Source organism: Camelus dromedarius, chromosome 2, assembly GCF_036321535.1.
Source record: "Camelus dromedarius isolate mCamDro1 chromosome 2, mCamDro1.pat, whole genome shotgun sequence".
Classification (NCBI taxonomy): Eukaryota; Metazoa; Chordata; class Mammalia; order Artiodactyla; family Camelidae; genus Camelus; species Camelus dromedarius.
The window spans coordinates 119,772,339-119,789,545 of NC_087437.1; the positions used below are offsets into that span (position 1 = coordinate 119,772,339).

Here is a 17,207-nt window from a genome sequence, read left to right on the forward strand (position 1 = left end):
CTGGCTGTGTTTCATGGTCCACTGGTCAGACCACTCAGTGTTTTAAAGCATCTGTCCTGCGGTTCTCAGCTTTGACTACACATTGGACTCCCCCGGGGTCTGAACAGAGACTGCTCTATCCAACCTGGAATGCAGCTGGGCAGCGGGCTCTCTCACTGGAGAGTCCAGCGTTTAGCCAGGGTTGAGAACTATTGATTTTTGTCTCCTACACTGGGTAGCCGGCGTAATTCACGAGAGAAGAGTTTATTTCCAAACTCAAATCTTTGGTCTCTTTTCCAATGACTTTATAGAACTGTCATCAGAAGATATTCTGCTTTCTCACCGGGGGTTGGCATCTGCGTTCTGGCACATCAGACATGTGGTGATACATGACCGTGTCCACCAATGGCCAGCTCTGGGCCGGACGCCCGAGTGACGGTAGGAGCCGGGCATCCTGGTGCCACAGCTCTTGCTGCCCGAGAGGCGCTGGGCCCTCAGCTCCTGGTGGACCACGGTTGCTGCAGCCTGCCACTGTTGTCCACATTTCTGCCTTTCACTGGAAGAGAACTGTCATATCAAGAGACGGATATGATGATCCATTACCACTTTCTTTTTTTTTTTTTTAACTGCATTTGGAATCCGTCTTGAGTAGATTACACTGAGATAAATACAATAAAACCTATTTGATTTCATGGAAAGTCTGAACTCCATAGAAACATTTCTTTCCAAAGCCCTGACTCCCTAGTGCACTCATGAAAGGCGTTTTTAGATCATCCTTGCTCTGACTTGATACCCCACCGTCAGCTGGAGACCACTGTTCTTTACTTTCATAAAGGTAAACTTTGCCCTTTAGGGACGTCCAGAATCAGAATTTACAAAATATTGGAATTGGTTTTTGAATTTTAAAGTAACGTTTCTGATCATTTATGTCCATTATGAACTCCTTAAAAAATTCAGGATCATGTAAAAAATTTCCCGACATTTCCATAAAAATTACACGTTAATTCCACTACTCAGTGACAACCACTATCGGTTTAGAATTTAGCCTCTTTTTTTCTCTGAATAGATCCTCTAGTTACCCACTTACACAGGTGCACATTTAAGCATGAACGTGCTGTGAGATCAGAGTGAGAACGTGGTTTTGGATGATGTTCTGTTACCTGACCTCTCATAAGCACTTCCCAGACCGTCAAATCTCAGCTTTTTGTACGTCATTTATGTGGATGTACTTCAGCAGTTTTTCTCACTGTTGGTGTGACATTAATTTTATTGTACGAGTATTTTTCCACTTCTCAAATTATTTTTCGCAAATGGATTCCTAGAATTGTTGGTCAAAGGGCTTTGCCTGTTTTTAGTTAGTATTTCCTAAAACTCCGTGAATGCTAACGGTCATAAAGCGGTTCCCACAGTGAGCATGTTTTACGAGGCGTCCCCAGGACCATTAGCAGAGCTCGCCCCAACCGGATGGGCTACCGGGTAACACCTTTTCTTTCCTTTTCCCAACGGGATTTGTCTCCAGGACCCAGAGATGCAGTGCTTACTGCTGTCGGACGGAAAGCACTCCGGCCACCAGAACCACGTGGTCATTCTCCCGGCCGATGGCGGGGGCGGCATGGCCGCCATCAGCTTCACTGGGGCCTTGAAAATCCCTGTGAGTACCTGGGCCTGGGAGGGGTTTCAAAAAGGGGCATTTGTACTTACCATGAACAGAAACTGGCCTGCTGACAATCAAGCTTGGAAAAGAAATCCGTGACTGTATAACCCGTAAGTTAGAGGCCCAGAGCCAGCAGGGACCGGCAGCCGCAGACAGCTCGGCTCGGGACCGAGTAAGGCTGCCGCCTTTGCCTCCCAGTAGTTACGAAATATGTACATACACGCACACACACACATATGTATATATGTATTTAAATATACACATGTATATACACACGTGTATATATAAACTTAAATACGTATGTATAATTTTGAAATTGGTTGTCTCCATTTAGAAATTCACAAATTTCATAGACAAACAGCAGGCCGTCCTGTCTTCACTTGAAACATCAGAAATTCTGGCTCCACTGGGCCTGCACCCCTGTGGCCCCATCCTCCCCACCCCTGGGCCCCCCATCCCTGGCCTGCCCTGAAACCCTGGGGAGTCACCGCCCCCTCCTTCTGCTCTATGGCTTGGGTGGGCCCACCTTGATTTTCTTAACCTGCCACAGTGCTTTTAGGAGCACAGTCCTGGTCTGATTGACCTGTGGGCCGGCAGGGCAGGAGGAGTGAAGGGACATGCAGAGACCAGGGAGACGAGCCTGCCTGGACGCAGAGAGCTGATGGTCCTCGGAACCCAGCTTGTTCTGTGTTTGAAAATCAGGTGTGCTGGTCTGGAGGAGGCAGCCGGCCCGACTCTGGGCTGATGGGGGTGCGTGGTATACATATAATCAGGGTGTGAAGGAAATCAAGGGAAAAGTGTTCCGGTCCAGGTTGGGGGAGCCGTGCAATGATGAGATTTCTTTGCTGCAGGTTTTCTTGTATGACGTCCATGGGCCCCCGCAGCAGAGAACCTAGGGAGCCATGCAGAGGACTCTTCAAAGCTGCGTTCTGTGGGGGGGTGCAGGGAAAGCGGGGGCCCGGAGCAGAACGGCAGGAGGGGCACACCTGCACCACGCTCAGGGGGCTGCCCTTGGGCGCCTGTTCGGAGGAGCTGGTGTCGCTCCCATGCTGGCAGGACCTTCCCCGATGCTGGCCTCAGAGGCTGGGAGGGCAGAGGGAACACTGACCCAGGGGCTCCTTAGGGACCGTGTGAGGCTGGAAACGTAAACAGGGCGCCCAGAGCCTTAGAACCACATCAGTCAAATGAAAGAACTTAGAACTTCCACTTCAGAACAGATAGTGCCGCCAGCACCCAGACGAAACTGGCCCTGCGGGGACCCTGCAGCTGGTCTCCAGACAGGAGGACATTGAAGGCCTGGCCTGGACTCCCAGAGTCCCTAAAAAAGACCCCTGTGGGCTGGCCTGGAGGAGATACTGCTTCTAAATGAAGTTATTTTTAAATGTTGTTAACAGCTAGTGACTTTTACGTTGCACCTTACTGTGTAGCAGCCTCAAATACCGCTGCTCAAAGTAGGGCGCACTGGGGACAGCAGCAGGCCTGGCCCTGCCACCACGAGCGGGGTGTGCCCAGCAAGTGTGGTGACCACTCTGGGCCCCCATTTCCTCGCCTGTCGTGCAGGCTCGGTGCCCTTGTTCACGCTGCTCTGAGAACTCCATGCTGTTCTGGAGTCCAGTGGGATCGTTATCCTCACACCAAGCGCGATGGCAGGCACGCGGAAGCGCACGGGCCATCACACGCCTCCCAGGGTGACTGTGGAGCATGCAGCACGCACAGAAATTGCACGTTGTGTTCTCTGCCCAGATTTGGTGTGTGTTCACAACTCTGCACTCACACCTGGAGGGCCACTCACATCTGCCACGTGCTGTCTGGAACTGCTGTCTCTCTAAAAGCAGAGGTAAAAAGGAACGTTTCACAGTAGCCATGACTCCAGACCAGGTTCCTCACCAGGACCCACACTCCTCTTTCTGGGTGTTTCTCCAGCACCACAGGTTTGCTCAGTCCCAGGCAGGTGGCAGTCGCCTGTGTGTCGTACCAGATGGTCGGGTGTCTGCGCTGTGTTTCCAGGTGTCTGTGTAATTCGCAGTGATTGCAGTTTTAGGGGGAAAAGACATAGCCGCTAAATACGTGGTAACTAGCTGACTGCGCGCTGTGTGCAGCCTTGCTCTTTGAGAACTTTCACGGCTTGTTTCAGGGCCCTGCGGTATGAGAATCAAATCAGTGTTTTTTATGGATCCTGGTCTGATGGAAAGACTTGAGGTTTCAGTTAACAGGTAGTCATGTGCTGTAAGAGGCTACGTCGGTCGGCTGTGCGGTCCCTCCCATCAGCGGTGCGGTACCCGGGCATCTGGGGGGGCTGTTTTTAGGAGAATGAAGTACTTTGTAATTCTGTTGCATATTTCAGCAAACCTGCCGAGTACACTCTGGGGTAAACACCGGCCCCCTCTCTCTTTCAGGGCGTGATAGAGTTCTCTCTGTGTTTGCTATTTGCAAAGTTGGTCAGCTACACTTTCCTCTTCTGGCTTCCGCTGTACATCACAAACGTGGGTGAGTACCTGCTGCCTGCAGGACGCGTGGCTGTTCGCAGTGACTGCGTCGGACGGAGCCCCCTTATCCTCAGGTCTTGAGTCTTGGAAGGGAGCGCGAGCCTGATGCCCGGGAGACAGACGTTGGAGTCAGACTGCGTGATGAGTAGGAACGTATAGACAGAAAGAACTCAAGTGTGGACGTGTAATTGCCATAATGATCACCTTGTCGTGTCCCGGCTGTGGCTGCCAGTTCTGTGAGGTCTCCCTGTCTAGGGCAGCCTGCGTCTGAATTTAGGCTGCGTTGACTTTGGGTCAGAGCAGCTGGTGAGCAGGGCAGAGGCCCTGGGGAGCTGAGATAATACGAGCCTAACCGTCTGACCTGGAACCTGCTGCTGGAGGGGAGCTCTAACTTCGGGGGAGCCGACAATTTGCCTTCCGCTTCCAAAGTCCTGCCGGGGCCGGAGCTGGAGGTTATGACAGAGCAGAGCAGCTGGGGAGTAACGTGCCCTCCCCGGACCGTGCGTGCCCGCAGCAGAGACAGGAGGAAGGCGGCAGCTCCTAAGAGGACAGGCCCCTGAGCGCGGGGGCCGCAGCCACTGCTGACCGGGACGGGTGGTCAGGGAGGGCCTGGAGCCTCTGGGCCCAGGAGTCAGGGCTTGTGAGGAGAAAGAAAAGAAACCAGGGTCCCCAGGAGGTGCAGGCCCTAGTGAACGTGACAGAGAGGAGAACTGGGGTGTGGGGGTTCCAGAGGACAGACCCGTATTCCCAGCAGGGGCGTGAGGACCAGCAGAGATGGACGGAGCCTGAGGCGGGAGGGCTGAGTTTCTCAGGGATGGAAGCTGGAGAGGCAGTGAGGGGACCGTCCTGTGGTAGCGGGGACGTGGGGGGGAGGGGCAGGAAGGAGCTCCCAGGGATTCCATGCTTCCTTCCCTGTCCCACGACCCCTTCCTTGCAGCCAGCGAGCTGCCGTGGTGCAGACAGGTGGGCCCTCAATGGGCTGGCACTGCGCTCCTGTGACCACAGGACTCAGGTCACAAGTGACTAGCATTTGCAGTCTAAGTGATTGTTTGAAAAGAACAGATTGCCCTGTGCACCATTCAGGACGCTAGGAAGGGCTGGACTGATGAACAGTCCAGACGCTTCCCAAACCTCGTCTCCCGGGCGTTGGCCGCCTTGAACCCCCCGAAAGCCCCGGACCCGTGCGAAGTCCGGCAGGGAGACCCCTGCGCTGCGCGGTGAGACCTGGGCTTTCTCACCTAGAGGAGGAGCTTCTGGCGCCTTCAGGTCTAAACTCTGGGGGTCTTGTGCTCTGTGTCAAGGGGCGCTCCTGCAGCCCCCCGGCCGCTCCCCGAGGCCGGCTCCACCGGCCCTGTCTCGCCTCCCTGCTGCTGTCCTCGAAGGGACACTGAGCCGAAGGCGGGATGGCAGTTAGACTGAGCCACGTGAGTCCTCGCTTTGCAGGTGAGGGTTTAGGTCTCCTCCATTCTGTGCGTCCACCCACATGGCGGACCCCTTTTTCCCCTTCTGATCTGATGATTGCTACTTTGATACTCATCTGATCATTGAGCGAATAACTGTTGCCTGACTGAAGGCATGTTTATGGAACAGCAGAATGTTGTGTGTGGGTCTTGCACTGTGACTTCCTCGGTGACACTCCGTCGTCACTTTAATAGATCACCTCGATGTCAGGAAGGCCGGGGAGCTCTCCACCTTGTTTGACGTGGGCGGCATCTTCGGTGAGTTCACTGCCTGTGTTCTCTGTGGGTGGTGCGTGAACACCTGTGGCCCTGACTCTGTGAGCTGCCTTAGTGCCGGGAGGCGCCGGGCTGTGCCTCTCGGGGAGGCTCCCCCCCCCATCCTGGGCCTTGACCCCATGCTCCGCAGCCCCTGGCAGGCAACAGGCTGACAGGGTTGGGACCCTTCCAGGCCGCAGGGCCTTGGGGCCAGCCTGAAACCTGAGCCCTAGACCGCCCTTGTTTTTCACTTGGGGGCGGGGGGAGGCTCTGGGTCATGTGACCACGGCCACCAAGGCCGGTTCCAGGCCGAGCACCGCAGAGGCCACTCCCCGCTAACGGTGATGTGGGCACAGAGGGCCCAGCCAGGAGGTCACTCTTCTCACTGCTTCTGCGAGCCGTGTTCTGCTGCTGCTCCGTGGGGTCCTGCCCTGGGGACGCAAGCCCCTCAGGGCCCTCCCTCTGCCTTGTAGGTGGGATCCTGGCGGGTGTGATCTCAGATCGACTGGAGAAAAGGGCCTCCACCTGCGGCCTGATGCTGCTGCTCGCAGCCCCGACGGTGAGCCCGCCCCCCCACCGCCTTGTCGGGCCCCCGGGCCTGTGGAAACGCAGCCCTTTGTCCTCCCACAGGCAGACCCTCCCGTCTGCTCCGCTCCTGGCTCTGGTTTCCAGGACCAGCGATGGCCTCGGCGCCCCACTCAGTGCTCAGTGCCCCCCCTCTCCCGCTGGACCCCCCTCCCCCTGCCTGCTGCCCACCGCGCACCGCCCACCGCGCACCGCGCTGCTCCTCACTCACCCTTGGCTTCTCGTGTGCCCGTGTGCTCTGTTCCCTCTGGGACACCCTTCCCCTCCCTCAAGAGGCTTCTGCACTTTTTTTAGGATCCCTGCTGTCTTCCCTCCCTCCCCAGGCAGCACCAACCCTGCCCATCCACTAATTTTAAGTATTTAGTAGCTCCCTCTGCGCCTCGGTGTCCTCATGTGAAAAACCTCAGTGCGACTGTGAGGATCAAGTGGAAAATCACAGATCATGGCCGTTCCCACAGCAGCCGTGTCATAAGCCGTAGGATTGCTCATCCGTTTGCACTGTAGTTATTTGCCCGTTTGCCACTCCCCTGGGCCTTGACTGTCCCCAGACAAAGCCTAGTCTTCAGCCGTCCTGGAGCCATGGACACTGCCCAGAACAGACACTCAAAGAACCTTGGCTGATGACGTGCTGGGCGTGGCCCCTTTGCCACCAGGGCCCCACCTCAGTGGGCGCGGCTGTTTGGGTCTGCCGGCCTAGGAGGAGACGGGTAGACTCTAGAGACGCAGAGCTCAGCGGGGCGGCCCCAACAAGGCCTCACTCCGGGACCTCGGAGTGGAGGCGCCCCCAGAGCTCCCCAGATCGTGGGCGATCAGACCCTGCCTGTCTGGGGCAAGGCTGGGGACTGTGTGCCAAGCTCTCTGCGACGCCTGTCCTTAGACAGTCTGCTGGGGTGGCCTGGCCATCCTGCTTTTTGGAGGGTGTCCACTCTCTGATTGGCTGCCTGAGAATCACTTTTCAGAAATAGAGATTCCTGGGCAATCTCTCAGCCACTCGTAGCAAACCGTTGTCTTTACCCTCTTTTTCCCTATTCACAGCTGTACGTATTCTCCGCCATCAGCAAAATGGGTCTGGAAGCCACTGTAGGTGAGTTGATGAGCCCTTTCCTTCCTTTCACACGCATTTTTTCATCCACACAGCTTTGTGAAATGAAACAAAAAATCAGCAAGAAGCATGCAGCTGGTATAGTGTAGCTGAAGTCTTTGCCAAGTCCCTCTGGGTGGGGCTTTGGGACTCCTGCTCCCAGACTTGAGGCCTGACAGTCGGCAGGTTTAAGGGCAAGCGTGGGAGAGTGCAGGCCCCCGGTCTGGGGCGGTGATGCGCCCTGGCCGCCCCTGGTGAGGAGCGGGCGTCAGGCGGGGCTGCACCCCCAGCCTGCCGAGCCCCGGGGAGCCGGCCCTCTCAGCTGGCTCTGGCAGCCGCCATTCTGGGCGTCACACTGGAGGACTATTTCCAACTTCCTGCAAGCAGTGCTATCGAATTATGGCTGTGACACTTAGTGAACATTTCTTCTGTTCTGACAAGGCGGCAGTGGGGATCAGAGGGGGCCGTGTGGGATCCCATGAAACGTTACTCAGGGGGCAGCTTGCGGGTGCAAGAGGATCCTGGAGTTTCCTATGACCCTTGGGTCCAGAATCTTCTGCACAGAGGAATGTGAACCAGAGGATGGCTGGGGGAGAGAGCCAGAGGCTAGGAGACCGCATCTCAGAAACGGGCAGGGCTGTCCCGCCCGTGAGCAGCTCAGCCGCGCTGGGGCTCCGGGGCCCCCTTGGGGGCTGCCGTGAGCAGCAGTGAGTGCAGAGAGGAAGCCGTTCCGCTGCAGGTGAGACCGTGGCTGGCGTCAGCATCCGGGCCACTGGACGACAAGGAGCAGGCGCTCCCCTGGCCACACCTGTGGTCACGTCTGTGCTCGGTGCCCCAGGCTCTCGCTCCCTTTCTGTGACAACAGCTGCTGCCCATTGAGATTCAGCAAACGGGGTACCGGCTCCTCTGAACATAGCTTGAACCTCTGGGAAAGCGTGATTGAACTTACAAAACGTACCCTGGGGCAAGTTTAAAGGAGCAGTTTGTGACTCTTGCCCCAGCGGTGACCGCTCTGGGGAGGAGGGTAGACCGGCACCTGCTTGCCTTCCACTCAGGGCAGCACCCACGTGTGATGCGGGGTGCTAAGACTGCGGGGGCTCTCCCGGGGGCCCTGTCCTGCTTGCTAACCGCCCCTCTCTCCCCGGTCTGTTCTCTACAGCCATGCTGCTGCTCTGCGGGGCCCTGGTCAGTGGGCCGTACGCGCTCATCACCACCGCTGTCTCCGCCGACCTGGTGAGCGCGCGCAGCCTGGGCGGAGCGCACACGGCGTGTCTGCCCCGTGGGGTTAGAGGGCACAGGGGTGGGGGCGCTTCACCCACTGTAGGGGGTTCTTCCACGTGCTCTCTTTTATGCTATATGCACACGCACACACAAGCACTCGTATTTTACAAGCTTTGGTTTATTCTTATAGTTTTAGGCTTCTGGGCATTATTTTTCCTCATTTAGCTTTTCCTTTTATTGTTCTCAGTTTGTGTTTCTCCCTCAACCTGATTTGTGTGGCTTTTTGAAAACCAGAGCTCCTGCTGGTTTTTCACGTAGAACTTCTGCCCTGTACGTTGGTTTCTTGGGCCCCGCCCACCCGCCCATCCTCCCTGGCGTTTACCGCCCCACGGGCTGATTTTTAGACGCTGCAGAGCTGCCGCGCACGTGGCTGGAGAGCATCCCCAGCAGAGCCGTGGACGCGGGCGCGCACGCCGGCCCGGCCAGGGACCCGATGAGCCCCACTCACCTTGTGGTTTCCGCGTTGATCTCTGCGTTGTGAAGAGGGTGGCTGTGCTGAGTAAAGATTTCTTTATTGAGGAGAATTTTAAGACTTCTTTTAACTGGAATACATTTGGACAAGTATTTCTGTTCATTTTTTTAAATATTAAAAACACGTGAAACCTGGCATACTTTTCCAAGGCACGTTTGGGATGGTGTGGAGCTTGAATCTTCTGACGGAAGTACCCCACGCCTTGCTTTGCGAAGCAGTTTGGGTAAATTGTCACGTAGAAGACACAGATCGGTTCTCGCTCTGATGTTGCAGGGACGTGTTTCACACTGGCTTTCTTTCTCCTCCAGGGGACTCACAAAAGCCTGAAAGGAAACGCGCATGCTCTGGCCACCGTGACTGCCATCATCGATGGGACTGGGTCTGTAGGTGTGTGGGGGTTTTTAGCCTCAGAGGTTAACTGTGGTCGGAGGGGAGGCCGCATCAGCACGTCCTAATTGTCCTCATTAACGGATGCCCAGGGTCGTGGTTGCTTTGGCGATTCTAGGACCGGCTGGCCTTCTTAAAATACAAGCAGATCAAAAGCACGTCGAAACCCAGGGGACACAGGCAGGTGGCACTCTGGTCCTCTTTGGTCGGATGGCTCCAGAGGAGGTATGGGCGTGTGGCCAGAAGGACAGGTTTTCCTTGGTGTGAAAGGACCGTCCGCGGGTTTTCATCTGAGCCAGTGATTGGCGAACTATGGCCCACGGGCCACTGAGACACTGACTGTTAGTCACTGTTATTCCAATGAGGACAGCATCTTAACTCAAACATGAATGACAGGTAAACTGCTGGGTCCTGAAGCATACAAGATGCCCATCTTTCCAGCCCCTGAAGGGTCTTGGAGAGGACACAGTAGCATATGCTGGAGGAAAGAAAGGGGGTGAAATGAACATCTCACCCCCTCCCCGTCCCCGAGCTGGGCGGCCGGGACCTGGTACCCAGCAAGCCTGTCCTGATCAGTGAGTCTGAAGGCTGACAGCGGCGTCCTTGACTGTCCCCAGCCTCACGTGAGGAGCAGGTGCACTGGGACGGCCCTTGGCTCTGCCTGCACGAGCCCTGCCTGCCCGGCCCTGTGTTGTGTGCCGGCCCCTCTCTGGAGACGTGGGACCTGAAGCTCGGGGGGCCGCCTACTGTGGCCCCCACGGCTGCTCGGGAGGCTCTTGGATGGCATGCTGGTGTGTCCCCGCTGCCCCAGGCTCCTGACGCAGGGAGGCAGTGAGAGAGCAGGCAGGCCAGGTGGGGAGGGCCCTGGGTCTGGAGCAGCTCAGAGCAGGGAAACCCAACGCTTGCCAGACGACGGCGGGTCTGTGGTGCAGGTCCCCCCAAGCCCGGCCTTCAGGCTCTCCTTCTGCACCAGGAGATGCCTCTGTCCTGTCTTCCTGAGGCCCATCATCCGAGCCACGTAGAAACAGCCCCGGTCCACTTCTAGACACCCACTGCTGTCTGACTGATGCCAGGACTGAAGTCCTCCCCCCAACCCTGCTCTCCTCCTGCTACCGCCACCCGGCCTCCCGGCTGCTCCCCAGAAACTCGCGCCTGGTCCCCATGGGCCTCAGCTCGCTTCCCGCCACCACCCCCATGCTGAGGGAGGGGCTCCACCCACAGAGAGTCTTCACCCAGGTATCAGCCTCTCACTGGGACCCCTCACCCACCCCGTTTGGGTGCATGGACGCTCCCCACGCAGGCTCAGGGACTCTCCTCTGGTCCACTGTCCTCCAGGCACCATCCTCCTGTCTTGTGCCATCCTCTCTCCCTGCAGCTTCCAGCAGAGTGGAAGCCCCGCAAGGACAGGAGCGATTTTGTTCTCTGCTGTATTCTCAGCACCAAGGGGGAGGCCGGGACAGAGCAGATGCTCAGGAGGAGGGTGAGGAGGGAACTACCTGGCAGCCCTGAGACTCAGGACTCGCCCACAGGCCAGGCAGCTGGTCTCTTGTCCGGCTACTGGGTTCCCGGGTGAGGGCTCGGGTCACAGAGGCCCTGGGCGACCCACTGCCCACCCGGCTCGCCAGGACAGGCCCGCCTGCCTGGGGTGGCGGGTACCCCAGTCCCTGCTGGTGCCACACTATGTTAGCAAGAAGCTTCCCAAGCCTGGAAGCCGCGCAGCAGGGGGAGCCCTGGGCCGAGCGCGGTTCTCGTGGGCTCTGGACAGGACATTTCTCTCTGCTTCTGTCCCACACAGGCCTGTCTGTGGGTCAGTCCAGCTCCCGCTGAGAAACCCTTTTCTTAAAGCAAATTTGGAGCTTGGCTGGGGGCCCTGATTGCATTTTAAAGCAGAGGAGTGGGGGTTAAAATGAAGGAAAGTATGAATTAGGGAAAAACACATTTTTCTTGATATTTTTCTCAGAGCTAGAGGGAAGCAGAAGTCTGTGGCTCGGGGTGTCCTGCGTCTGTAAACGGGGCGGGCTCTGAGCCGGTGGCGGGGCACGGCTCCCAGCACCCCCACGGAAGCCGGGCGGCTCAGCCCCTCTGACCTCTCCGGCGGCCGACGGGGAGACGGCCTGGTTCTCTGCGGGAGCGCTGCCCAGCTGGCGGAAGCAAAGCCGGGCTCGGGTGGAAACGTGCGCAGTTCCCCGCAGGGCTGCTGTCCACCGGGGAGTTCGCCCGCTGTGTTTACTAAGTATTGGAATTACCGGTTTCGATGGAGGCGAAGCTTGACTACCTGTAAATAAGCCAGGGCCCTCTCGCAAGTCACCAGGGCCAGCCGGTCCCGGTGACACAGGTTTATCTGCTGGGCGCCTTTGTGGGATTAGAGCCGCGCCCCCGCGGCCGCAGGGCTTGCTGGCTCCATGTTTATGCAGAGCAGTTAGAGAGCCCAGAACTTCTTCAAGGTCATTTTCATTTTATCAAAGTAAAGCATAACGTAACTTTAGAAACCAGATAGACGTCAAAACTTATCATAATGCAGAATGGCATTCCCGCCCCCACCCCCCAGCCCCTCTTTCTAGAAGCCGTCACTGCCGGCTGTGCTCTCTCGTCTCCTCCATGCACGGTCACATGTTTCTTGACCTTCCGTGTTGTCCTCCTGGTGAGGAAGGTGCGGCCCCTGCTCCGTCCCTGTCGGCTCCTTCACCACCCTGTCTCTTTAATGTCGCTCACTCTTGAGCCAAGAAATAAACCTTAACTACACATCCTTAACGTGCACATTTTTGTTTTTCTCCAAAATATCGAATGCCTCACCTGCCCTTTGGTTGGCATTTCTGTCACAGCTGCGCCTTTCTGTCCACCGCAGCCACGTGCCACCCGGCTTCACTCTCACCTGCTGCGTGGCCCTCATCCCAGAGCTGCTGTCACGCCGCAGCTTGTGAATCCCTTCCGTCTCCCCCCGCGGTGGACCCCTGCTCGCCAGATCCCGTGTTCATGACTCCTCTTTGGTGGGAAACGTCTTCTCGTGGCCTCCTGAGTAGTGGGTTGCAGGGCACAGCCCGGGAGCGCTGGGGAGGGGTCTGGATTCAGCTCTCGCCTGATGGATAGTCTGTCTGGATCTAGAGGTCTTGGTTGAAAGTTCTTTTTCTTCCGAATTCCAGTGTCATCCAGCTCCCATCTCCACCACGGAGAGCCCCACTGTCATCCTCGGCCAGGCCTCCGCTTCTGACCTCTCGCCCCTGCTCTCTTCCCTGGGAGACCTCCAGGCTCACCTCTCTGTCTCTGCGGCTCCCCCTCGTCCCTGCGCGCCGGGCACCCGGGGTCCCGCCCCGTCTGGAAACACAGGCCCTCCATCCCTGGGACGTGCGCCCTGTCTTCTCTTTGACAGGTTTCCCTTCCTGTTTTTGTCTTCTGGAAAACTTACTAGTCAGAGGTGTAGCTCTCTGGATTAATCCTTCAATTTTCTGTTTTCCTTGCCTGCCTGCGTCTTTGTTCTTTTCCTGAGCTTTCTCAGAGACGTTCTTGGCTTTGCTTTCCCGCCTCCGCGCTGAGCCTTTTACTTTAGCTGCCATCATTCATGCTCATTGGTGTCTCTGCCCTCTGAGTGCGTCCTGTTCTTTCTTCTCGGATCAGTGTGTGTGAGGCCAAGTCACAAGAAGTCGCTGATGCTGGACTGGATTTCAGATGCAGGAGCGGGAGTCTCACGTGGTTCAGCCTGGTTTCCCGTCAGTTCTCTGGAGGTGTTGCATTTTGCTGGGAGTTTTCTTCTCCCCAGTTTGTTCATTTTCTGCAGGTCCCCCTCCTCCCAGCTTGTTCACATTTACCTTGAGGCTTTCCTCAGACGCAGGTGGATCTCGGCCGTCCCCTCATATGTTTGCATTTAAGACTAAGCCGCTAAGCACTTACTAGAAGCCTTTTCCGCATGGGAGGCATGTCAGTTGCATGTCTTTGGGGTCCGGCTCGGGTCTGGAGGAGGAGCCCCCCCAGTACCTACAGGGGGTGTGCACCTTACTGCCAGCATCCTTGCCATCATGGGAAGGGCTGCCTGGTGGAAGCTGGTGTCCCTCCCTGTGCTCCCCGTGCTCGGTGGTGCCTCGTCCCCATCCTGCGCCGAGCTCGGAACCCCTGAGCCCAAAGCCTCTGGTGCAGACTCTCCCAATGGTTAAGGTTCTGCTCCCCTGGGGTCGGGGAGGGGTGGTCCTGGGGTCTGGGAGGGGTGGTCCTGGGGGGGTGATGCGGAAGAGGAGGGCCCTGGGGTCGGGGAGGTGGGGCACGTCTCATAGTTCATTATAAGAGGCTTTCGGCCAGATCTCCTGTTTCATTCTACTGCCCACCCTCCCCTGCCTCATGCCATGGGCAGCCTGGCCCTGGGCAAGGAGGGCCAGAGCACATCAGTCATGCCCTTTAGATCTCATCCACACAAACAGTGCCTTCCCTCAGGTGCCCTTTGTCTGCGGGTTTTAGTTTTTATTCAGTTATGGTCCATTTTGTGGTGTTCGGGGGCTGTAGAGCTAAGCACATGTGAACAGTCTACTGTGTTTACTAGGGAGTCCTTCTGTGATTACAAAAAAACACGCAGATGCTTCTCAGATTATAAAAGTAGTATGTGCCCTTTGTAAACACTGCGGACAGCGTTAGCGTGTCGCAAGCAGGAGGGGCCGTGCTGGCCCTGCTCTCGGAGGTGAGACCTCGGTGCATGACTCGGCGTGAATTTTCACACTTCTCACTGCCAGCGGCCTGCCCAGCATGTGCACCACGGCTCATTCCAGTCCCTCGTGGGAAAACAGCCCCACTGCTGCGACAGACATCCCTGAACAGGTGTCTTTGGGTATTTTGAGGAACATTTGCTTTCTTTTGTTTTTATAGTTTTTTTAAGACATCATTTTGACATAATTTGAGACTCACAAAATGGTTGCAAAAGTAGTACAAAGAATTCCCTCTTGTTTTATCATTCCCCCTTCCTCCCCCTTTCCCTGCCTCTCTCGCACACGCACACACACACACACATATGCTATGAATATTCACATGCATTTATTCCCAAACCACGTAAGAGTAAGTTGCAGACATTGTGCCCCTTACCATTAGCTGTGTACTCAGTGTGTGTTCCCTGAAGGCAAGGAAGTCCTGATGTGACCGCAGCACAGCTGTCAGAAGCAAGAAGTTAACGCTGATACAATATTAGTATCCACAAGCCTCACTCGTATTTTACTAAATATTTTTATAGCATAGGAATATCTAAGACTGTGCGTTAGATTCAGATTACTTTATAACCATTTTTAATGGGATTGTTGGAGCAAAAGAGTGAACATTTTAATGTCGACAAGCTTTTAGATCGGCTTCCTAAAACCTCGTTCCAGTTTTGCCCTCACCAGCACCAAGTGCCAGGCTTTTCACCCCTCGCCAGTCTGGTGGCCGAGAACGCGGGTCTCCCGGTTAGCTTGTTTCTTGCGTTTTGAGTCAGGCGTGGCGCTCCGCTGTGTGTTTGCGGGCCTGGGTGCCTCGGGCGGCCACGTCCCAGAGCCCTCCTCACCGGGAACCGTGTGTCATCTGTCTCGCCGCAGGGGCGGCCCTGGGCCCGCTGCTGGCCGGGCTCATCTCCCCGTCCGGATGGAGCAACGTGTTCTACATGCTGATGTTCGCAGACGCCTGCGCCCTACTGGTAAGCAGCTCGCTGGCGGCGCAGGCAGCTCCCGCGGGTGTCTCGTGCCTGCTGCCCCGCCGCTCCCTCCCGCGGACTCCTGCAGGTCTCAGGGAGTCCGGTCTGTCACACGCCCAGGGACCCTAAATGTTTGCGGTCCAAGGCCCTTTCTCCTTCTGGTCTAAACAGACGTCCGAACCACCCTGCGGTTCCCAGCAGACTGGTGGCAAGGCCACAAACGGGGGTGCCCTGCCTGGGACCCTGAGCCTGTTGGCTGTCCCGTGCGAGTGCCCCTCTGTTCCACAGCGTCCACGTGTTAAGTGGGCAGAGTGCTGGCCCCGGTGACGGGATGACTGTGGGAGCTAAAGGGGACAGTGCCCTGAAGCTGACTTCCAAGACAGTGCTGTTCCTGCCCCCACATCCTCCTGTCCCCAAGCGGCCACACGGGGGGGAGCGGCCTGACTGCCCGTGCCCCAAGGGCCGGGAGAGAGGGGTGGAGCTGAGGCTGCCCACATGGCACCAGGCCCCTCCATTCCCTGGGTCCTGCTTCCCGTCCCTCCTGCGTGAGACAATGGGAGGTTTCCCTCGGATGGAGAAGACCGGTCCTGATGGCACAGTCACGCAGCGGCCACTGGAGAGCGGCCACCACAGCCTCACCCTGGCCGATCACCACGCACGGGGCCCCAGACCTGAAGTGAGGCCTCCTCTCTCTTCCCCGGGAAAACCTAACCTGGATTCCAGGGCAGAGAGTCAAGGATTTGGGAAATAACAGCTCCATCAATTAAATGAAAGTTTTGTATCTAAAGTCCGGGCAGCCCTACAACGCAGCTCCCCCGACTTCATACAGAATCAAATGCCAACTCCCAGCGTGCGGACCTGTTAGGTTTTGAAAGCGGTTTCCCAGTTAAGTCCCCGGTCCCCTGCACTACGTAGCGGTGAGGCCTCCATCAGGGTGGCTGCTTAAAGACAGAACCGCTCCTGTTTCAGGAGCAGCAGGTAACACATACATTAACCTTCCTTGTAACGCACAGTCAGACTTGTAAGAAAGGAGGGGTGGCCCCCGGACCCAGGAGCCTGGAGGCAACGTGAAATAGTCCCCACGCTGCTGCTGGGGCAGCCGGGGAGGGGTCGGCCTCGGGAGCTGCGGGCCTGGGAGCAGGAGACGGGGGCCTGGGCCACAGGAGCAGACCCGCCTCCTCGTCGAGGCAGGCCCCTGGGGCTCTGCGTGCGCTGGCGCGGAGCCGCTGCACCTGGCGCAGAGGGGAACTGGGGTCTTCGCCCGATCGCCAGACTAGGGGCGGGGGACCTCCCCTGCCTACAGTGAGCTTTCACTTCTAACTTACGTTACGTAAATATTACGTGACATGTACCAAAATCGGGTAAAACTGATCCTGGAGTGGTGCTATACCTGGTTCTTAGGCAGAAGCAAATCCCAAACCAGTTGAGAGGGACAAACCTCAGCCCAGCTGCACAGGGTCCCACAGCCGACAGCGCCCCCAAGGATGAGCTCCCAGCCCCAACCCCAGGTCAGGAAAGAGTAGGAAACAGGCTGTGGTGATGGGGTGGCAGACAGAATCCGACCCCCCAGAGCTGCAGGTAAGAGGGTTATCAGATGAGCTGTAAAAATAAACACATCCAGCATAATGGAGATGTCAGAGAAGCGACTGAACTCTTCATGAAAAAAGAACAAGAAGTAAAGAGGACCGAGCTGGAGAGAGGTGGACATAAGGAAGCGATCCGGAGTGCAGCCCAGAAACAGGAAGACGGGAAACACTAGGCAGCAGGTGGAGAGCGGAGGCCCGGAGAGGCTGGTGCAGCGCCGTCCGGGGGGGCTCCCGAGCGGGAAGCTGGGGAGACGGGGCCAGAAGCGACAGTAGAAGAGAAGAGAGCCGAGGACGAGAGCCACGTGGAGGAGGCGGGCGAGTGCGACGGGGCGGGCCCAGCGGGACT

At 57.0% G+C, this 17,207-nt stretch overlaps 1 protein-coding gene across 6 annotated transcripts in view; it reads left to right on the forward strand.

Moving 5' to 3' along the window:
* SLC37A1 (solute carrier family 37 member 1) overlaps positions 1-17,207 on the forward strand; it is a 59,252-nt gene that overhangs the window by 39,657 nt on the left and 2,388 nt on the right. For 5 of the 6 annotated variants that reach the window (XM_031460126.2, XM_064476245.1, XM_064476242.1 and 2 more), the window contains 8 exons: positions 1,499-1,630; positions 4,030-4,120; positions 5,775-5,837; positions 6,308-6,393; positions 7,455-7,503; positions 8,660-8,733; positions 9,562-9,640; positions 15,181-15,278. In XM_031460126.2, coding sequence (XP_031315986.1) covers positions 1,499-1,630; positions 4,030-4,120; positions 5,775-5,837; positions 6,308-6,393; positions 7,455-7,503; positions 8,660-8,733; positions 9,562-9,640; positions 15,181-15,278 — 672 coding nt within the window. Of the gene's footprint in view, positions 1-1,498; positions 1,631-4,029; positions 4,121-5,774; positions 5,838-6,307; positions 6,394-7,454; positions 7,504-8,659; positions 8,734-9,561; positions 9,641-9,732; positions 12,387-15,180; positions 15,279-17,207 lie in introns of those variants that run through there. The other variant, XM_064476258.1, reaches the window with a different exon arrangement.